The following is a 23,605-nucleotide window of genomic DNA, read 5'->3' on the forward strand; positions in this document are numbered from 1 at the left end:
TCCTCACTTAAAATGCTGCTGCCACCACTAGGTCAAACTTACTGAAAGCAAGGCTACGTAATTTGTGTTACAGTCAAGTAAAAATGTGAATTGCCATATCATGTCCTTGGTATCAACAGCTGGTTTGAAACCCAGATCAGATTGTACCAGATCACCCTTTTCTAGCTCTAGCTTTGCCCCCTGCAATTTACGGCTGTGTGTATCACTCCCACTGGAAGTTTGTTTTGCCTCAGGTCCCTTTCAAATTAGGGAAAAACAGTCCAGTGATGGATGGCTGGATGTCTCCACAATTCATCCACATTCTATTAAAGAGAGGTAAGGGAAGGGGTTTTCCTGTTCCAAGTGCAATGTACGTAACATCTTAATAGTTCATTATTAGGTATCACAAAATGTGTTTCAAATTGTAATGATCACTATTAAAAATTGTTGCAACTTTATCACTGAGCACACAGAGCTGGCAGAAAAACAACCGGGACACTTGAACTTTTTAGAACCATGTTTTTCATTTGGTAAAAATCAATCCATACTTCCTTTAGTTGTTCAGGACGGAAAATGAGGCTGTCCAAGTTTTCCCTATTCTTCTATGGGAGTCCTAGTTCAGTGTTGTACAAGGGAGAAGGACCGCACGAGGTAGAGAATGTCACCAGTCCAGTGGTGTCAAGATGAATTCCACCACCCCAAACGCAGGAAGGTGAAGAGTCAGCAGATATAGGAGTGAGAATCATTCCAAGAGCTTCTGTATTTCACAGCCAAAATGGGCCAAAATCTGGGCGTGTGCATTACCCACTGTGCATCTGGTGGCGCTGTGTCATGGTTTAACCCCAGTAGGCAGCTAAACACAACCCAGCTACTCGCTCATTCTCTCCCAGTGAGGTAGGGGAGAGAATCAAAAGTGAGAAAACTCATAGGTTGAAATAAAGACAGTTTAATAGGTAAAGCAAAAGCCGTGCACACAAGCAAAGCAAAACAAGGAATTAATTCAGTACTTCCCATCAGCAGGCAGGTGTTCAGCCATCTCCAGGAAAGCAGGGCTCCATCACGCGTAACGGTTACTTGGGAAGAAAAAACGCCATCACTCCGATCACACCTTCTTTTTCTTCCCCCAGCTTTATATGCTGAGCATGACGTCATATGGTGTGGAATATCCCTTGCGTCAGTTGGGGTCAGCTGTCCCAGCCGTGTCCCTCCCAGCTTCTTGTGCACCCCCAGCCTGCTCACTGGTGGGGTGGGGTGAGAAGCAGAAAAGGCCTTGGCTCTGGGTAAGCACTGCTCAGCAGTAACTAAAACATCCCTGTGTTATCAACTCTGTTTCCAGCACAAATCCAAAACATAGCCCCACATGAGCTACTATGAAGAAAATTAACTCTATCCCTGCCAAAACCAGCACAGGCTCATGCTCGTGGTCTTGCTGAACCCGCTGTACATGCACTGTGAAGCCAGCAAGCACATGCCTGGCAAGCCAATGCATTCTGAAGATATTATCTGCAAGTATAGGCTGAATCATTACATTGGGTATCTGCTTTTGCACTTCTGGACATGGTATATGTGAAATCCCAGGCAAATAGGAAAGCTTTTATTTTTTAACTAGAGTAAACTTCTAGATGGAAAAACAGGACATGCTCAGGGTTCTGTTACACTACTAGTATTTTCTCCTGGCCCCAAGATGTAATAATTCATTCAGTGGTAAACCCAATATAATTAGTGGCACAAAGGGACAGAAGTAATCTGATCCACATTTAAAATGGTCGAAACACTACTGTTAATATGTCATTCCATTTAAAAAAAAATCTTTCATCTCACTGTCATTCACAGCAGGAGCCTGAAGACTATTTATCACAGTTTTTTCAAGGCCAAGTATTTAATTTCTGCCAGTTCCTCCCTAGCTTTTGCCAAGGTGGTTTTTTGTTACCTTGGACATTGTTAGAACACAACCTTCATACAGCAACTTGTCATCTTAAATCTGAATAAAATCTTCAAGAGTACCTTACTAAAAGCATATGACATGAGTAAAGAACTAGTTGAAAATTCTTGAATGAGCAAAGTAATGTGTAATAAAATCACCACAAGCATTTTCACAAAGAAAATGTTTGCGATCCCACATGCATCTCACCCCAGACTCTAAACACAGGAAGTTTTTTGATGACAGGAAACAGTGGGAGCTAATAGGCTCCTACTGCAGCACTCTGTGCCACTGGGAAGAGTATTTCAACCCAGAACAAAGTGACAAAAACCAGGTGGGTCTAGAAATGTACTATTTTTGTTCAAAATGCACATGCATTATCATCTGTGACTGGGTGACACTTCTTAGGAATTACTCTCAAGTATGGACCATAAAAAAACTAAAGGCACAAACTTCTGATGCTTTTGGATCCATAGTTCCAAGCCCATTTAGTCTCTGGTATATTACAGAACATGTGGTCTGCACCATAAACACTTCCCGGGGCGGGGGGGGAGGAACAAAACCCACAATAAAAAAACCCACACCCAACCAAAAGAACCCACCCCAAAAATAAACCCTTATACATTTGAGGTCAAAGTAGTGAGTCTTTTAAGGCAAAAAACCCCACCATAGACATTGCAGTTATTTCCACCTGAACTTTAAAAAAAAAAAAAAAAATCAGTGAGAACAGGTCACCCTTAAAGGAAATCCCAAAATAGAGACAAAAGAAATGCCAAATGAAGGCACAGGAACAAATTAAACTCTCCCATCGCATCATCAGGCAATAAATATACAGTTAAGACACATTGGTTTTCACAAAGGCTGTGGTCAGCTCTTTTTTAGAGATTAATTTTGCTTCCTAATGTTTCCCTTTCACTGCTAAATAAAGGATTTCATTCAGAGTAAGGTTGTTCTCATGTAGCTTTTACATTATAAATCCTTAAAAGCCTACAGTCTCTCCATTATATTTACTTTCTCTTCTCTACACAAAATGAATTATTGTTCTAAACATACCCCACAACACCATTTATACAGTACTTGGTTATTACATGTGTTTTCCTTCTGTCTGAGCAACTAATGTGAAATTTCATTCAAATAGCTTTACCTTAAAAATATCTTTCCTAAATATAAAAGGAAGTAGTTCTCCCATGCAAGTGTGTATCCACATCCATCTCAGAAAGCCATGCAGGCAAGACATTATTCTTCTCAAATATTTCTGTTCTTTCATCACACTAGCACAATTCACAAACACCAAGAAAAAAATAACCTGAATTTAAGAGTAAATAGTTCATTCCTGCCATATAGTTTAAAAAAAAAAGGTAGCTGAAACACACCTCATTCAAACAGCAGTAGCATCGTTAAAGCACACAATTATAGTGGTAATGATGGTACTGCTTTCTGAAATGGAAATACTTAACCATACCATAGAATTGACCTGTTGTTCCCTAACATAAAAGCACTTCTTTTAGAGGGCATTTGCAGTGTTACATTTCTATCTCAAAGTTTAGTTTGGTTTTGGTAGGAAAAAAGTAGTTTTATACATAAATAAAGAGCAGCTGATACTACGAGAAGGTAAGGACCTGTAGGACAGAAGCAGGTCTCCTGACTGCAAATAACATTTTATTGTCTTACTATCTTCTGAGGACTGGTGTGTATCCCAGTCAGCAGAGCTTCTACCCATTTGTTCTTGTTTGCTATATGTACAATATCATTTAACTTCACTACGATCAATAGGATTATCCATTTACACATAATTTACTCTATTGCCTCACGTCCTTTTAGAAACAGTTCCTGGAAGTGCAGAGCTATGGTCATTGTCCAACACCGTATTTTTCTCCTTTTTGTTAAATTTAAAAGTGAAGCAAATAAGAAAGTGCCATACAACTCAGCAAGAAGTTTAAAAAAATATCCAAGGCCATTCATAAGTCCTTTTTTCACATCAAGAGCTTCATTGTCTTTCCCCAAAGAAGAGAATGATCAGCGACATTTTAGTTACACTGCCGATAAAAATAGAAGTAGTAATCAGTAAAAAACACGCCAGCAAAATAAGGATCTGTCAAGCAGCCTGCAAAACCCTGCAGAAGAAAAATAAAGGAGATTCATATAGGATCTTCTCTCAGTTCAGATGCTATTTGTCTTTTACTGTGTTGCCATTAGAAAAGCCTTACCGGTGCAGCTACACGGAAATAGTATGCACTGTCATACAATTTAGCTACAGGGAGAGTCCAAATATGCTGACGTCCCTAGATGATAAATGAGAAAGAGAGATTAGATAACCTTATTTCACATTAAATTGGAGAGAAGGTTAGGCTCTGGAAACATTTCACTGACAAATGCAGTGCAAAGCAATTATGATAATAAGACTTGATAGCTGTAGTCAGAGTATTTAAAGACAAAGTGCTGACTTTAAACCCTGCAAACGTGGGTTGCTCTGATCAGCTCTGCCAAGGAACTGACAGACATCTGGCTCCCAGTGACACTCAGCTGGCTCTGAATAACTGAATTCCCTCTCTGGTTTTCCAAGCAAATCACACAGTAAATAGGGATTGCTCCCAATGTGCCAGGTGGCCCGATAGCTTTAAAGTGTAATAGTAGCAAATGGCAATTCTGCTGATTTTGAAACAGCAACTTTAGTAGTCCTCAGAAGGCAGTGAAAGTTCCTCTGTATATTCTAAAGATATGAGAAGCATCCTTTGTCAGTATTTCAAAAACAGACGTGGGCAAGATTTCATGCTATTTTTGATTGCAGTGTCCTGCTACATACAAATGAAAACGTATTCTGTACCTGAAATATTTATGCGGCACTGAATAAAATAAAATTCAATCCTCACCTCTTTTTAACCTATGATCCATGGTAACTTTTATTTCATCAGTTTCTAGTGTCTCAACTCTCTTATCTTTCCCTCCTCCCTTCACTTTCTGACACATTCTCTGTTGGAGATGATACGTTCACATGACACAACTTATGTGAGACTGCTGAGTCCAAATGATTGCTGTCCTGCCCTTTGGTAGGGAATAAACCTATGAGTTGCTACAAAAATCCTCTTGAAAAAACTTCTTCAACTAGCCAGCATTTTTATTCTGAGTCACATCAAAACCTGAACGCTCACTGCTGCTGGAGGCTAGTTAGCTTTATTCTTTTGATGTGGGTTTCAGGTTGACACAGGAAATCACTTTGACCAGTTTTGGCAGTAAGCTTCGAGGACATTTCTGCATTGCAAAACTCTCTGGGTCCAACTTAATTTCAGTTCTCTTGGAATTATGGCAGACAGGTGAAAACTTGGACAATTTTGGCTTTCTGATGGCTTTGCAGCAGTTTGCAGAGAAGCCTGTAACTTTTTGCAAAGGCATTTGAAAAGCTGATCAGAAAGTCAGCTTAAGGGTGAGAGTATCCCAACTGTTCTAATTTGACAAATCACCAAAAAAGTAATTTAAAATCAATTAAGAATATATCAAGTATGGCACCATAGATCAGAAATCTAAAGACGACTCTGCAACTTCAGGGAGGTTTCTCCCACAATGTGTTCAGAAATGCTACTATCCTTGCTTCTGCCTTTCCTACTCTTTTAGCCAGAATAAACATTTCCAAGCTATGTGGACAAATTGAGGCTTTGAAAGAGTCTTCTATTTCTGGCTAATTTGAAGGGAGTTTAAGGCCTTTATCAATTTACTGGAGCTGATCAAAAGTTTGCAAGATCCAGTTTCTAAATATTTTTTTACTGGGAAAAGCTAACATGTTTTAACAACAACATGTAAACAACTCTTGTTTTTACAACAAAGAACTTCCCCTGGAGAGATTTATTGGTTCAACTCCTGTTCAAACAGAAATAAAGGGGAATACTACCATTGTTTCCAGTGAATTCAAGACTTTAAAACTGTAATTCGCTACCCACTAGACAACAATGGAAACAGCAGAGTAGTTGAGAGTTTGGAGGATTGTCTCCTAAGGCCCTGGGAGAAAAGTACTCCTGTTTCTTCAGTATCTCTGGAGATATACAGAGTTATAGTGGTGAGTTAGGCTGAAGCAAACTCAAAACTGGCCTTGTAGAGACCCACTAGACAGATTTTTATAATATTCAGCAGAAAACCAACTCCTACAGAAAGGTTGCGTCTCATTATGGTCATGCCAAACCCAGCTATGGCTGGCAGACTCAAAGTACCATTTGGATTTCTACTACCTTAACCAAAAGCAGAATTTTGCCATTAGTTTTATAAGTCAGGTTCTAATGGACTATTTCTTTTTTCCAAGTGCCCAAAAATACACTATTAACAAGGCCAAGGTGACTAGCTGGCATGAGCTACCCTCCTTTCCGTACTCTGGAGCCGACCTTCATGGTCTTTTCTATCTATTCATTCGTTCCTTACAAACAGTGATCTATAAGGTTGTTCAGCAGAACTAGGTATTATAACAAGTTTTTTCTAGCTTCTGTATCTCCCTCTACTCCAGAATGCATCCACACAACATTGCTTGAATTAATAGCGTCATTCAAGGGATCGTGACATCTTACTTATGAGACACTGACGCTTTTATGAAAAGCAAAGAGAGCTAATAGAAGGGAACACCATTCTGGAGAACAAGGGGAGTTTAAGGCTAATCACAAATTATTTCAGAACTGTGTGGCTTCAGCTGCCAAAACTATCAGAAGAATGAACACTTTTTTCCTACACAGAGCTCAATTTTATTTCAGCTTTGCACAGTACATTTAAAGCAAGAGATGAAAAAAGAACCATGTGCTGGGCAGTATGTGAAGATGATCCCCACATGCCACAGCACTGCTGCAAAAATCTTACCTGTGTGGTTTCTAGGAAATCCTTCCTACTGTTTTGACTTGAAGAATAACGGGAGCAATAATTTCCAAATGTGACTTTGCAGAGAAATATGATTAATGGCTCTGTGGTGCTTCAAGAAACAGAGAAAAATAAGGATCTATCAAATTGCTCTTAAATAGGAGAATTTTACATATAAATACAAAACACTACAAGGCAAAAAATCCAAAGAATTCAGTTGTGGAGAAATAAAGCAGATTCACTGATTGATATGAAGGAGATAAACCTAAGCCACCAACCTCTAATCTTGTCCCATTCCCTCCCATGAATGGAGGGTGTTTTGCATTTGGAAACCTGGGTGATCTTCACACTTATTGAGATAAATCTAGAAATGCACACTACACTTCCTCAAACTTCAAGCATATTCATACCAGAAGCTACTGAATATGACTTTTTATACAAATTAACAGCATGACATGCCGGAGTTGCATGACTTACATCATGCATAGGCATAAGATACCTGTGCCAGGGGGTACCTGGGCATCTAAACAAAAAAATCAATTTTATAAAAGACAAACCCATAATAAGACTTAAAACAGGGACCTATATAAATAACTCCCATTTGCTACTGCACACATGCAAATATATTATTAAAAAGAAGTAGAAACATCCCAGACTTTGTCCGGGAAAGCAGTGATGAACAGAATTTCGTTCAGAATTCTTCAACAGGAAAGACCCCTTGGTCATATCTTCTCCAAACTATCCCTAGAGAGTTTCCAGCACCTCCTAGCCCACCAGATGGCTTTTCTGGGAAGACAACAAACAAACGGAAATGCCTTGGAGACCCAAAGGAACACAGATATGGCAGTGGCTAGCATAAAAAATGAAAGCAGAAGGTGGGGGAAAGGTGACGTCAATATTTACAGTTTATGCTGTGGGGAACAATGAAGCAGGCCCAGCAAAATGTGCTTTCACAACCTTAATGAGGTATTTAAGGAACATCAGTTTTAAAGCATCTAATTCATATATGGCAGATTCTCTGTCCTGCACAGGCTGTCAGTACTGTGTGTTGTTTCATTTGTTTTTATTCAGCAGGCATAAAAGTTTTCCAACTCTTTTAAGTAGTTACAGGGTCTTACAATATTTGGACACAGCAATAATCCAAATAATGTTTGTGTTTTCTTAAGCATTCTGGGTTTTGTTAAGTTTACAGCTCTCTTAGTGAGAGTTTATAGCAAAAGTATATACGGAAAATTCCCCCTCCCACCTAACCACAAACCAATATCCAAAATTCAGCACCTGCTACAGTGAAACTTTGATATGTTAAACCCTACATGGGAGGGTTGCATTATTAGTTTGTAATGGCATACACTGAAAAGGCAGATTTTCAGTTGCTGTAGAAAACAAGCAGGCACTTCAGGAGTACTGTTATATTTCATCTTCTCTGCAAAAGGCAGATGCTTACAAGGATAATATTCAAGATCAAAAGATTAGATAAAGACTGTAACTTCACAGAACCCTTTCTTGGAGAGACAGAGTCATGAAGTGTCATCAGGCACAGTTTTTCGCAGCTGTTCTTTTTATTGCTGGCCTTTCTTGGAGTAGAACCCCAAAAGAAAGGACTTGTTACTTCTGGGAGAACACAATGGAGCTAAGCTTTTATTTGAGGAGAAAATATCTGCTGAGAGGAATAAGTTTGCTGCTTATTCCTGCCATAAGTCACAATTCTATGTATTGCCAGAGGTTTGTGCACAAAAATCCCCTTTTACAGTGGCACAACAGGCCAAAAATTTGTTTTCTGGAGTTACGTGTATTCATATGTTCCTGATAATATTTCTCTACACCAAAAAAAACTCAAATTCATAGTCTACGGGCCACAGTCCTGGTCATATATGCATACATGTCTACTCAAACGATTATTAAACTGAACCTTAAGACTACTGGGTTTTAATAGCTGCATTAATGGGTGAAATTGTCATTGGGCTGAGAGCAGTATTGGGCCTATGCTACAGCAAAGGATCTACTCAAAGCTCTACATTAAGAACTTATTTGTGCATAGATTTGTCCCACTCCTCTGAAGAAGGACAAATTAGTGTCACAACAGAAATCAGGAAAGAATTACTATTAAAAAAAATGAACCACTTTTTTTTACATATATATTATCTTTAATTGTACTTACTTTATTTCCAGTGAGATTTCTACATCCATGGGTGTATATTTGTTAACAGGAATAACATAGCTGTAATTTCCAGACCTGAAAAAGGTGGCATAATGCACATAAAATTTTGAGCTAGGTAGTATCTTTGCAAAAACTTGGAAATTGCATTTAAATATAAAAAGAAAAAATATGAAAAGGTAGAAGAAACTCCTGCACACTAGAAGAAACAACTGTGAGAAGGAGCCAGCCAAGTAGCCATGCCACATTAATGGTATTCTATTCCATCATAATAAAGCATAATAAAACAATTTACCTACCTGCACTGTAGATTTTTACTACAATATCGATTGTCAATGCTTTGCTGAGTTTCCAAAATCTGTATTGAACTGATTGTTGTATCAATCCCTAAAAATATTAAGAATAATGTTTTCCTCTTGATTATTTCAGAAGTCTTAGAAAAAAGCAAGATAAAATTGCAGTTAATACAGTGGCATCTACTCCCTTGCTTGCCACTACAGGAGTTGCTACAGGTCTAAATTAGCACTCAGTAAAAAGCCTCTGGTTGATTACATTCATTCTGCCATTAAAGGGGCGATAATATCCTTGTTCGATTTACAAGGACAAATATCCTGGGCAGGGACATAATATTGTAACATTTTAATTTGAGCAGATATTGAAGGCTATTTCGATGGCAGTCTGAGTAGGATACAAATGTGCCAATGTTCATTTTGAGGTACTAGAAGCCACACTCACGCAAGTGACCATTAATTTGGAAAACATTATCTTTGCTGAGACAAATAATTTGGAATGCAACAAAACTGGTTTCTAATCCTATGCACAGGAAAACTACCTAACTCTAATGAATATTGTAATTTCTTCATAAAACGATGCCTTGAACTTGCAAGAACTTAGAGTTTTGTAATATTCTACATATATGAATATCAGCAAATATGAATCAAAATATGCTCAGCTAACCAAAAATATATATGCACTTTGATCTTAACTGTAGCAATAGGAACAACTGAAAACAGCTGTAGCAGGATACTATATTGATATCTCCCAAACACTTACATCCTGAACCTGGAGCAAGTTTACAGCCTAAAGAATGGGAATATGGAAAAAAAACTCCACAAAAATTTGTATTTAAGAATTAGCTCAACATCCTATGTATAAACAGATGCATATATATTCTATTTATAAATATGCACATGTAAAATACGTTTCAGGGCAGCACACAATGCAGTTGGGTAACTAGACACTAGCAACTGAAAAACTAGTTTCTGAGGAAAAAAACAACCTCAAACCATGGGTGGTGTACTGATTACCAGGAAAGATGATGAAAGTAACTGGTTACCAGAGTGATTATGATCCTAACCAGGCTGGATTAACTTCCCCCGTTTGCCATAGGCTTCCTGTGACATCTTGGGCCAGCATCTCTCTGCCATGCAGGTGTTCTCTAAGGTGGCCAGTTATGGTGAGATGAAGGTTACAGCCACGATGACATGGCTCTTCCCTGAGGCAGATTAACTCTGCAGAGAGTTAGGTGACAAGAACCAGTGTGCTAACACAGCAGCACAGCTTCTGCTTTCACAGCTGGCCTAGCAATCACTGCACTCAGCTGCATCCTGAAAAAGCTTATTTCTTCTGGATACATCTACAGCATCTGATCAGTGCAGGTCCATATTTAGGACCTGCAGCATCTCAGACTCCTAAACCAGCCCACTTCAGTCTGACCTGTAGAGGGCCCTCAAATAGAAGGGGCCAAACAGGTTTAATCCTCCCGAGAGGATTTAAGCTCACACTGACAATGGTTTGGGGAAGGCCCAGGTGTGAAGGGACCATGTGAGCCACCAGCAGATAGCCAGACTCCAGCTGTTGGCTACAGCATCAAGATGCTGATTTTAAGTCTTGCAATGTGGTACAGAAAGCATGAGGAGGACTTGGTTCAGGAGGCCCAAGCCTGCTCTTCACATCGCACTGTGAGCACTGGTCTTGTGTTTCTGTTCCTCTGTTCTACAGCAACTGTTCCCTACTTTGCAAAGGAATGTGATGATTATAGGCTCACCTGTGCTCTGATTATGAAACATCTGTGTGGTAGTATACACTTAACTTTCAGCATGCAAATATCCACATGTAGTCTTAAGCGACAGAGGGAAATTGAATATGTTCATCTCAAAGAACTAGCACAGATGAACGTTTCCCTGACACAGCACCTCATTACAACATGTATCATAGTAATGCCACAGAGGCTCTTTTCTGAGGCGTGTAGCCATGTAAAAAATCAGAAGGTGACTGATTTTTCCCAGATCATCCCACAGGGCATACCTAGGCAACAAGCAGAACCTGTGTTCTATTCCTCACGTGGCCCCAGGTAACAACTAGCTTTAAGTGCCTGCCAGTGTATGGGTGTTTTATCATCCAAATATTGCCTAATCTTTAATAAAACATTTATAAAAAACACAAACCTTAAAACAGAGCATCCACATCGACAGAAAAGACAAGGCATAATCCTGCTCATATTGAATGAATGTCAGAGCATGCCATTTTAACACACGTAATCAACAGTTACTCATCTTCACAGAAAAGAATCAGTATTTTTAGCCCAGACTGGCTCTGACAGCAGCACACAGTCACTGAAAGGGGAGCCTGAAATCAAGCCAAACATCCTGTGTTGAAGAACTTCAATGCATCTCCACAGATGCAGGCAGTGACAGGATCCTAAGGTAGAGACGGCCCCTTTCAGCAGCTGACGCTTTTAATCCGTTAGGTCAACCAGGCCAAACCCCGAACGCTTCCTTTACACTGTATCATGCATTTCCTGCACACAAATACCACGCTCATATGCTTAATCATTTTGCTCTACAAGGGTTAGCAGTGTTGAGCACCTTACAAGTTTTCAGTCCCCGTCAAGGAAAATGTCACTTGTCATTTTATTGCACCTGAAGCCAAGACTAAGAACTCTCTAGAGAGAGCAGCCAGAATGTCTATAAAAATCTAATGAAGATGTAAGAATAAATTGCAATGACAAGAAAATTATAGTGAATCATAGGTATTTAATAGATTCCTAAGTGCTAATTCTCTATAATGACCAGCTCTAAATGAAACTTCTTTAAATTCCAGCAGCAAAATTCCAAGCCTAAAGGTTATAGAATTACACATTTTAACAGTGTTTAAAAAAATATGGGACTTACAATCATTTCCAAGATCAGGTCTTCTGTTAGATTTTTTGACTGGATCTCGTTCAGGTAACATGTTACTTTTGTTGCCTGCGAAAGGATGTATGTACAAATGTCCTCAGGTTAGCCTTGCACAGTTGTAACAGCAAAATATGAATACAATACCAGAAAATTAACTATCTCTTGGAGGAAGGCATGCATAACCAACAAGAGAAACCTTGAAAACACAAAGCACCTCTATTGAGAAGAACATTTATACAGTCAAAAGAAGTCTGTAGCTAACAAGAAACAAGCTATCTAAAACATTTCAAAAAATAGCCTAATAGAAAAGATTTCATCCCACACACAGAATATCACCAATTGTTATAATAGAGAGGCAAAGCGAAAGTCAACATCCAGTCAGGCACTTCAGCACAAATCTGATCATAAAGCCACATCTTTCTTATTAGTGAGAAAATTAATAAATAGGCATCTCCCACACAAGCACAGGCTGGGGGAATAACTTAGCTTTTTGAATGTGAGTTGTAAGGCAATGAGGACTGACCCAAGTGAGACACAGTACTTCAGGGAGAGAAGGATGAGTCACCAAATTAAAGAAACTAATACACAGCTCCAACATCATGATCACCATGTTCACTGATGTCACCTCTGTAATTTCAAACATTGAACTAGACTGAGAAACATAAGCTGATTTTTTTTTCTTAACTCTATCCATTTTCTCTTTAAAAGACCTTCACAAAATCTTTTGAATAATCATCATATTGTACAACCTGGGGAAGGCAAAGGACCCTTCAAGCCTATGGGAAACAGTTTAAAGCTATTCCTGTCTTTTTACACTAATTGTCAGCCAAGAATCTGTCCAGAGACATGTTACCAATAAACTGGCACTAAGAAATGTTGATCGTGCCTAAACTAACATGCTTATCAAATACCATTTCATGTGGGAAAAAATGGAATCATGTATTTCTAGAATACCAAAATGCTCCATTCCCACATTTTCCAAAGGAAACATTCTGATTTCAAAATGACTGTTTAGAACAGAAATCACTCCTCCATTGTATAAAAATTTATTTTATGAAAGGAAGGATCAATAGGCATTATTTCACTGAGACTGAAACAGGAAAGCTGGATTGACCTGACTCTTTTATTACTCATTCCAGATTTTGGTTTTCATTTCAGCATTGGGAAATAGGAAAATTCAGACTTTCCTCATGCTAGTAGGTGACTGAGAGCATGAACAACATTAACAACTGGAATCTGAGGACCCAGAGGCAATGTAATACAAAATAATCTCTGGGTTTTCCATCATTTTTGTGTTTTGATATGAGTCTGTGATACTGCTGCTAGTTATTCCTTGAATCCATTTTTTATTTACTTGCTTATCATACAGATTTGCCAGTTCTGCCAACTTCGGTGGTAACTGTTGCATTTAGTAGTCATCTGCTGTCCCATTTCTTTACATTGTGATCTGCTGCCACACACCTAGAAAAATTACTGCTGAACATGTGCAATGTTATACATGTACATGAGGTCTTGAGGCAGATCTAAAAAAGACCTATTCATTCTCTCATTTTTCTTTTTAATTTACAAACTAGTTGCCACATCTTCCTTTCACATTCTTCCGTTTTCTCTTAATAGTCTAGATATGTTAGCAATACATTAAACATTCTCTGCTTTTTTACAATTTCGTTAGAGAACTATTTTGTAAAGGTAAAAGATTGTTCACTGAAAAAAAAAATGTTCTCCCTGCAGATACAATAATTCAGCTGTGCAAGTGTTGGCAGGAATATTTATTAGATACTCTGAATTACTAAACATTGAATACTGTGATTCTCTGACAGATGATGGAAGAAAGCATTAAGTGGGTATCAGAAATTTGTACAAAAACTAGGATGAAGACAGATCTACTTCACTAAGATTTCAACTATTTAAAGTGAGTCAGTAACCAGTATAGAAAATTATTTTTATTTGGTTTTTTACTCCTCATAAAATTACTATTCCATTATCCTTTAAGCTGATGCAATCCAAATGAAACGCAGAAAACAGGACCCTGAAGTTGTTTTTATTTGGAGCTCAAGTTGCCAAAAGAGAGCACCAGGAAGCACCAAAACACTCTGTAGCAGCCTTCAATAAACTGTGGTAAACTTCCACTCTGTCACATGTGGTAACTCTGCAGGCTCTCTCAAAGGCCCATGTAGGGTGCGAAGATCCAATTCAATAACAAATATAAAAGTATGAGCAGGATCAGAACGTAATGCGGAAAACCATTATCTTCAGATAAGATTCAGATAAACTAATCCAATAGATCTGGTATCCTTTTTTTACCTCATACGCTTTCTGGTTTTCATTTACATGAGTTGTAATATGCTATAAGCAGTATGGAAAAAAAAACCTGCTGATAAATTCTTTTGGTAGTACCTTGCTATGAATCCATTAACTACCATCTGAAGACAATAAATGAAAATCCATGAAGTTGACCAAAATCCAGCAGGAGCCCTCCCCAAACTTCTATTGTAAAGGGAGAGATACCAGGGAGAAACAAGTCTCTAAGAAGTACAGGCAGCCCCTGGTTACCAGTGACACTTAACACAAAGGGGTGAGAAATGAGAACGAATGGCAAAGAGCAGAAAAGGCCCAGATGCTGAAGGGTATTCACGGTACTCCTTTCCACTGAAATCAATAGGAGTTTGAAAGTCTAAATCCTTCAGAGAAACTACTTCTTAAACCAAATAAAGTATGAGGAAAAAGGCCACACTAAGCTAGACTACATAAAGATGTGCTGAATTTGTTTAATAAATGTTCTCTTGTTTATGAGTGCTTTTGTTTCTACTTCAACACTCCTAACAGCCTTCTCCTCAACAAATCTGAGATGCAAGGGATTAGGATCTGCACTGGACATACTCAGTAGTAGCCTGCACTCACAGAATTCTGATATCGCATGGTGGAACACTAAAAGGTCTGTTAAGTATGAACTCCTAAATTCACATTTAATTCAACTGTAATGTCAAATAGTTTTATCTTTCCATGAATCAGACTAATCAGCTGATTCTAAAAATATCCACTGTTTATCTTGATTATTCCCCATATTTATCTCTCATCTTTTTGTTCTGAAAACATTTTCCTTTTCATTCATCTTGGCTACAGCTACATTAAGGAGCTTTTTGGTTTTCCTTCTGTTTGGATTTCATATTGACATTGTTACCTTCCGTCTGGGGATACATTCAGCTTCATTAAACTTGTGCAGATCTGAAATCTTTCAGTAGCTTGTGTACTGTGCTGATTTTTCACTCTTGGATCCACACTTAATGCTATTTGGAGCATAAGACCTTGAGAAGGTAACGCTTTGTGTTTATTCTTATCTTCTCTTTCCACCTAATATCAAAAGCAGCCAGCTGGGGATAGAAGGTTTTCATATTTCATTTTCATCCTTCTACAGTTCCCTCATTTGCAAAAGAGATTAATGTCTTTTTAATTAATCGACACTTTTTCAGGCTTCAGAGGAATACAAATCACTTAGGTATTACCTCTTGAAAGCACTGTATTGACCTATATTTGCTACAGGGTTTACTGTACCACTAATCACAAGAATCGCAAGGACCACTTACATGCAGCTTGTCTGCAGACAACAGCACTTTACAGTATAAAGAATGGCCAGTGGGTGAATCCTACTGAAACAGTTTGTGTGGCAGGAGTGTCACAGCAATGGGCGATGCCTGCCCTGGTAGGCGTTTGTACTTCAGAGGCTGACATGCAGTCATCCCCCCAGTTTCATCTCAACTTGTCAGCTGTGGTTGGTGCAAGAATTGTTCCCAAGGCCAAGAAAGGATGAGGATGAATGCTGGGTTTAGTAATACTAACGCTTGCTTCTAGACACTGACAATGTTAAGGTCTGGGAAAGAGCAATACAGATTCCAACATCTTGTACATACCTTTATGTATAAAATCTCTTTTATAAACATCATAAAACTTGTAAACAATACACCTAACTCACATGTAACATCTGGCAGTCAGTATCTGAAAAGGATTTCATTCCAGTAAAAGTAATTTATTTCACAGAGCTCTGCCTTCAAATAACATTTCTCTACTCCAAAACCCTGCCTGAATGAGCAGAATTTTAATTCTACGTTTTCTGTTTTCTGGCAATTAAATTTCTGTCTCTGCCCACAGGAAAGATGTAGTACCACCACACTGTGACACCATTTTGGTTTTTTTACATCTGTTAATTCACCCTCCACTACTCCTAATCAACTCCTGACCAACTGTAGCCAGAGGTTAATTAAAAGCATTAGTGACTTTCTGGTTCACATTAAATCATTTACCATGAAAGGCCAGGAAGAACAGTGACACCTGACAAACATCTCTAGGACCCAGAACTCTTAAAGGTAACCAGGCCAGAATTTTCAAAAGCGTATTGACTGCAGTGATGATGAGTTATATCAGGATTTTTAAAATCCTCTGGACTAGGCATTTCTGTTGGAAGGTAACTACCTTTAAAGGTTCTTGGCCCTTCCCCCACGTTCTTCATATGGTGTTTATTCAAATGGTAAATAACAGAAATTAATGTTTCAACTTACGTTTCTCCTTTACATTGGTTTTATCGTAACTTAGATATTTGACTTTTTGTTGATGAATTGGACAACAATAGACCTTGTCACAAGGCAAAATGTCACAGAAATTCACTTCAGGGATCCTGCTGATGGGTTCTGTGATCTCAGAAATTGTGCTTTCCCCCTGCAATGCTAAAGGGAAAAAAAAAAAATAAAAACACAACATAATTCTCATGAGTGCTGTGTGTCAATTAGCAATTTATAATAGCACAGAAACTGAAAGCCTATTACATGTATGCAGACCAGCAGAGATACAGTACCTGCTGTAGTGGTAGAGGGAGAGAGTACAACAGAACTTGAAGTGCTGCTGATGAAGAAAAACAATTCATTAAGAAATGGGCATCAGACTTGTGGTCCAAAATAGATTGGTCCACAATCTATCACTACTTCTAATTCACTAACACTATTCAACTACTTGCCTGTACATCGGATATTTCTCAAAACGTCTGTCATGGACGCTAAGTAAATATAGGGTCGATATTGTCAAAGCACTGTAGAAAGAGAATTATTATGTACATTTACATCTCTTATGTAACACAGTATGAATAATACCTTGACAGCACCTTGTTTAAATGCAATAATGTAAGAGTTAACTATCTGATCACTTGCCTTTTAGTGGGAAAAATTTTGAATTTAATGGGTTTTAAGTCAGATAGTGATATACAGGAAAATTCAACATAAAAATACAGTCAGTTTTTCATTGTAAATAGAATCACAACACCAGTTCAAAGTATTCACTTCACAGAGAGATTGTAAGCCACAGGGGTTTGGACTGGAAATAGAAAATGGCAATCTCAAAAGCCCAGAGCATACTTTCCTTTCCATTAGTCCAATGTCACAAGCTGAACTTTCAGAGCCACAGGACTGCCCACCACATTGGGAACAAGTCCAGCTTCATTTCACACAACAGAATCACTCTGTACATCAGGAATTGCACTTAGGCACAGAATGACTGCATAAAACATGCAGAGTCTCACAAGTCCAGCTTGTGACCTGTAGCATGAGCCACCAAGATGCATTCAAGGTGCACCATACATTGTAACATGGACAGAGATTATTTGTGTGTGCACCACGTGAGTATCTCACTTTTCTAAAACTATTTCAACTTTACAATATTACCAGGCATGTTCACTGTTAATTTTAATACATTGTGTTCTTTGCGTAGGAAGGGTGAGAAGAAGAAAAAAAAATGCTATCTTCTTTCTGATGAGATAAGTTGAAAGGGGAAGGGAGAAACAAGTCAACTTGTTGATAATTAATTGTTACCATAGTGCCATAATAGCAATCAAAGCTATTATAGTCACCCAGAAAATCTTCATGGAGCAAGACTCTTTCCTCTTTGACAAACAAACCTAGAAAAAAAAACAAATGTTTGGTTAATTTAAGTGGCGCGTAACTAAGCAACTACTAGTAAATACTACACTAGTCTGACTAAGTTAACCTTGTTACTTTCAGAGGAACCATACACATCATCCTTATACTGGGGTCAACGTCTAAGGAGAAAAACTTAATTAAAGGCTCCCTAAAACTGTGAGTGCATTGCACACTGTTGATAGTCTGGGAACACAAACACTACACAGGAAGAAAGAGTGTGTAAAAATAACAGCTCCTTCTCTTTTCTTCCTGCCATTTTTCATACTTTTAAGGTATTTCAAAATCAAATAAAGAACTCAGTAAACAGTGGCCAGAACTAAAAGATGAGCAGCTTTCCGTATGTGCTCAGACCATGTTAAACCAGGGCTGGTGTAAATACAGAAGAAAGGCACTTTCTAAACAAGTAGGAGGATCTTAGATGATGGAGTATTTGATTGTCATTATGGAATAAAGAGTATCTGACCTATTATTTTCTCTTGCTTTGTGGCACTGGCAAAAGCAAGGTAGGCAAATGAGCATTGGTTCATCTTAAAGAACAGGACTTAGCAGGCCAGGAAGACTGTCTTGAAAAATATCAACATATATTCCCTAATTCATTCAATCCCTGTGAAAAGGAGTCTCCTCTTTCTATACCAGGATATGGGCAAGAGGAAGTCATTCAGCAATAGCAATGACATCCTATCCAGGTCTTAACCACCTGAAAGACAGCATTATTCAGTACAAAACAGGAGATGATAACTGCAAACCACAGTGAAAGACTCATCCAAGGATAAAAGCTAAGGAAGAATTATCACTGTGCAGACTTCCAAACCAAAATGAGCATTTCTGTGTAAGGCTGCAGTGCACCATGTGAGCACACCTACAGGCTCAACAATTGTCTCCTGTTGAGGTCTCCTCCTTCACACCATCACACAGCATGGATCTACTCTCACACACACAATGCATAGGCAAGAAGTGGAAGTGTCTTATATGTATTCTCTACCTCAGTACTGTCAGTTTTTAAGATTCTAGCATGGCACTAAATTCTGGCTAATGAATTTGATTTTGTATTTAGAAACATGAAAGCTTTCACCAATATTTCAGCACTTACAAAAACTCTCTTGTAGGCATATTTCCTATATGTAATTTCACTCACCTTGCTGGATTTTAACAGAACTGATTTTTTTGATGGCAAAAGACTAGTAGCTCGACTATACCTGCTGTAAGAGACAAAATCTCTTTAACATTCAAATGCTTCAGCAGCTAACAAATGAAAAAGAGAAATTTTCAACAAGGTATTAATGTCACTTGCTTTTGCAATTTTATCATTTAAAAAGAGAAAGGCACAAGTGTAATCAGATTCATTTTCAAGAACAAAGGCCTCCAGTTAGCTCCTTCAGGTGAATGCTATTAAACGCTACATTCGATTTCAAAGAAAACTTGGGGAAATTGTTTAGAAATAGGAAATGTTCATCAGTGCCACTGAAGCACTAATGAAGATTGATTCTTGCAGAAGCAGCTCTGCAGATTTCTCTTAGCAGCAATTTCCAAGCTCCAGGGCTGGAACTGGACATAATCTACCCTTGCTTCATGCAACTGAAGCAATTACAAAGATGACTGCAATTTAACAGGCATTTCAAATATTAATTTTGTCAGTGAGTTAAAAAATATGAGGCATTTGCATTTTTTGCACAACTTAAATGCTGGAAATAAGCTGAACTCCACTGTCAGGCAAAGCTTTCACTTCTACCACAGAGACCACTTTACCAATTTCTGTGATAACTGTCAGAGAACATTCCAGACAGAGGTACCTGACTTTACTCTCTTCACTGACTGTTGACTTTAAACTGCTCATCCGTTTCAGCCTGGCCAGTTTCCTATTCCACTGTTCCAATTCTTCTATTCTGACTTCAAGATTGTTGGTTAGTTTACAAAGCTGCTTTACAGCACCAACATTCTCCATGAAGATCTGATCCTGAGAAGAAAAGCAATGACAAAAGTATACACAGTGTATTCATCAATCAGATCTAACGAGCAGTAATGAGTACAGAACTCACCTATATTCTTCACTGACTGTTTAAAATGCAAACACAAGTAAATGCAAATGCAAGTAAATGGGATGCACTTATGACTATAAAACCCTTTTGCTAGATTGTAAAAATTGCTTATGTTCAATTGGGAGTAAATCGAAAATGAGGACTTGCGGAAAAATTTGAAGAAGCTAAAGGGCTTTGTAGACCAGAAGCCTCAACTATATTTTAGCTTCATAGTGTGTTGAATTTTAAACCTTAGCACTGTCACAACAGAAATCTAGTATTTGATGTGTAGTGCTGCAGCTGAACACAGGTTTCAGAATCCATTAGCAAAACGTACATCCAACCATCCACCTACAGGACTGACTAACCTGGCTCAGACAAGCCAGAATTTCTATCCTTGTTGTACACATAGTGTGACTCACATAGGAATCACTGAGACAGCAAAGGATCCAAACCAGAGGTCAAGCTGTGATGGCATTATATTTTGTTCTCCCCTTCCACATCTCCAGCCTCTTAGAGGAGTCCTTGAAGTTCAAATACCATGATCAGCTCTGCAACTAACACAGTTCAGACACCTTCCATTTACTCCTTCTGAATATTTTACCCAGGAAAAGCCTTCTCTTCTTCTACTTCCTGCTTATCATCTAGGTATCAGTCTGCTACTGGAGAAGACCCTCAGTACAACCATCCAGGTAATAAATTTTACCCATTTCTGAGCCAAAAATTGTTACTGATCCACTGCAGGAGCATGGTAACAGCATATTTTCTTTGCTGTATTTGGAGGAACGGCTTTCTCATATTTATGTACAACCAGACTGATGCCATTAAACCTTGGATGAAGCTATTACTGCAGTTAATGTTGCTAAATGTTCCATTCGAATCAAGTCATGCAGAAGTAAGGCAAAAGCAGGGTTTTGCCTTTTACATTGTAAATGCCACACACACTTTTCTTTTAAAGGTGACTGCATTCCACAAAAAAACAGACAGTATTTTGTATAAACAGAACCAGAGCACAGGTATCGGTGGTAAATTGCAAATTTGTCTACGGCCAGAAGACCAACAGCCTGTTTAACTAAAAAGTGACTTCAAAATAACCTCCTGTGCCTAGAACTGTGAAATGGTTTATACAGTCACTTGCCTTCATATCAATGATATGAGGCAGCTGCCCTTCCCATTCTTTTCAAATCATGCATGAATGTCTTCTAGGCGACTACAACTAGCTGAGAAAATGGCTCATCTGGCAAAATGAAAGGATACTTTCTTTGGGAAAAAAGGACTGATTAGAGTTTTACTGCCTCACTGATGACAAAGTACTAAGCACAGTGCGACTGAAAAGAGAAGAGAAATTCTTGTCCCAAAATAGCAAATTTCCACAAGGTTCAGACATTTCTCTAGAAAGGAGCAGAGCCTGGCTCAAATGTGTAATGCAATCAATTAATTTTACAGAGTTCGACAGCTCCAAACAGGTAACTGAAAAAGAAACACAACAAAACCAGCCAGTATCCTGCTTATCTGGAACTAAACTTGGAATATGAGAACAAAGTTCAAGGCCTCATCACAGGCCTAACTGAAAGCAGAGAAATGAAGCACTGTCCATTTACTACTCAAGGTGCTAAGCTATTCCGGAGTTTGGAGCTCCAGACATTTAAAGCAGATGTTCCACCTGGACATCAGATGTTCCAAATCTCTGAATTCAATATACATCTTAAACTGTTAGACACAGCTCTCTCCTGTCCTTGTCACCTCAAAGGTGACAGAATTGACATTCACATGCTCTGCCACAGGTGTTAGGAGAAAGAGGAGAAAGCACAGATTTACCTAACTGTATTAAAACAATGTCAAAGCGTTTGTGAAGTGATCCCAGACCTAGCTAAATAGTCAAGAAAATGCTAAGCATCAGATAAGCCATTACTGTAACAACTTCCTTGGGCCACATCCATGGCAGAATCATGCCCTGCAGGGTGCAACAGGCTTTGTCCGTTTGCTAGGTCAGATCCCTGGGAGACACCCTGGCAAGCGTTGTCTAGAGACCCAAGCTACGGAGGAGAAAGGGAACATGATGGGCCCAGACAGCAGTGCTGTGAGGCACTGTTACAGGTGGGTTTTGTGTGATATTTCAAGCAGAGAGAGATATAAATCAAAAGATCCATTGTCCAACCTAAAAGCTTTGCCAGAAAGAAACCTGACTAGCCCAAAGCAGTTTTGTGGGGCTCAAAAATGCAAATGATGCTGCAGCCGTCACACAACATAAACTAGTGTCAGTCTTTAACACCACTGCTCTTCTATGAGCTTCTAGAAATCAGCTAAAGGCTGGAACCCTGACCAAATACAGTGAATTTTCTAAAGGTCTCCTTTTCCACAGCACCTGTAGAAAGTGCTCTTTCCACAGCTTTATTCAAAATGTCTAATTCATGCTTCCTTTATATGGACTACAGACTAGCAGATTTAACCTATGCATTTAACTTATTGTAGCCTAGCAAAGGAAGACAAGTGAAATGCAATATGTTTTATTGTTACTTTCTCCAAGTTTGGTGGTGTAAACTTGTGGGGTTTTTATAGAATAATGAAAGAATGCAGGATTATAATGAATATGGGATTGTGTTCATGACATCATCCAGACAAGACAAGGTTACCAATCTCTAAACCCTCCCTCTTCCCGTAATGAGCTGTAAGCCAGAAAAAGCTGGGAAGTGGTGCTTGACCTGCAGTGAATGACCGCACAACAGAGGGGCTGCTCTCAGCTACGTTGTGGACAAGCGCTGTCTGCAGTCATGCATGACTGGACTGCGTGACTGACAGTCCCTTACAGTCCTATTCCTACAGGAAAAGTAGGGGAAGAGAGGACAATATACTAAGGCATTGTTTCCAACCTATGAGCATGGTAATTACTTTGTGTGCCATAAAGATTTTATAGTATATGATTCTGAAGCCATAATAAGGACTTCAGATGGCCAAAAAAACCTTCCCACAGAGCACAGAGAGTTAGCATTTGTACTTGGTAAGGAGCGATTACACCAGGATTAGAATAAGGAAGCTTTTATTTAACAAACAGAATGCCATCATCGCTTCATTCACTTCTGGAACACTTAATTAACTTAAACAGTTAAACAAAAAGGAATGTTTTGGAGTCCCACTTGTTGGACCAATGCTATGAAATCGCTATCCACCTTTATTCAGCAAATTTAGTTTTTTTCCTGTTCTCTTTTATTTTATGTTTAATTATTATTATAATGAGATTTTAATGTAAATACTTTTTGTCATTAAAAGATTCAGCCATTTACTAATACCTGGTGGTTCAGTTTTTCTCAATGATTTGCCAAACACTGTTTTTGTAAATATATGTGGAGGCCTACAGCTTTGTATAAAGCATAATGTGTGTTTATAGCTTTATATAAGAAAGGAACAGTCTAAATACACACCTCCACTTTCTCTCTCAAGACCATACCTTGTCAACCATGAGGAAGTTTTCTATTTTTTCTCCATCATTACAAGAAACATCTCCAACTTCTCTAACGGCTTGAGGTAAAAGCTCCTTCACTTCCTGGGCTATTATTCCTGTTCACAAGATA

At 38.6% G+C, this 23,605-nt stretch overlaps 1 protein-coding gene across 1 annotated transcript in view; it reads right to left on the bottom strand.

Annotated features, from left to right (window-relative positions):
• Positions 1 to 911: 911 nt before the first annotated feature.
• The window catches only part of MYRFL (myelin regulatory factor like), a 48,537-nt gene continuing 25,843 nt past the window's right edge, over positions 912 to 23,605 (bottom strand). The window contains exons 13-25 of the mRNA XM_075091629.1: positions 23,482 to 23,591; positions 19,812 to 19,975; positions 19,157 to 19,220; positions 17,914 to 17,999; positions 17,067 to 17,138; positions 16,908 to 16,954; positions 16,615 to 16,779; positions 12,056 to 12,130; positions 9,182 to 9,269; positions 8,886 to 8,960; positions 6,731 to 6,839; positions 4,108 to 4,182; positions 912 to 4,014 (exon numbers count right to left, since the gene is read on the bottom strand). Coding sequence (XP_074947730.1) covers positions 3,928 to 4,014; positions 4,108 to 4,182; positions 6,731 to 6,839; positions 8,886 to 8,960; positions 9,182 to 9,269; positions 12,056 to 12,130; positions 16,615 to 16,779; positions 16,908 to 16,954; positions 17,067 to 17,138; positions 17,914 to 17,999; positions 19,157 to 19,220; positions 19,812 to 19,975; positions 23,482 to 23,591 — 1,217 coding nt within the window. The 3' untranslated portion in view covers positions 912 to 3,927. The remainder of the gene's footprint in view (positions 4,015 to 4,107; positions 4,183 to 6,730; positions 6,840 to 8,885; positions 8,961 to 9,181; positions 9,270 to 12,055; positions 12,131 to 16,614; positions 16,780 to 16,907; positions 16,955 to 17,066; positions 17,139 to 17,913; positions 18,000 to 19,156; positions 19,221 to 19,811; positions 19,976 to 23,481; positions 23,592 to 23,605) is intronic.

This window comes from Phalacrocorax aristotelis, chromosome 1, assembly GCF_949628215.1.
Source record: "Phalacrocorax aristotelis chromosome 1, bGulAri2.1, whole genome shotgun sequence".
Classification (NCBI taxonomy): domain Eukaryota; kingdom Metazoa; phylum Chordata; class Aves; order Suliformes; family Phalacrocoracidae; genus Phalacrocorax; species Phalacrocorax aristotelis.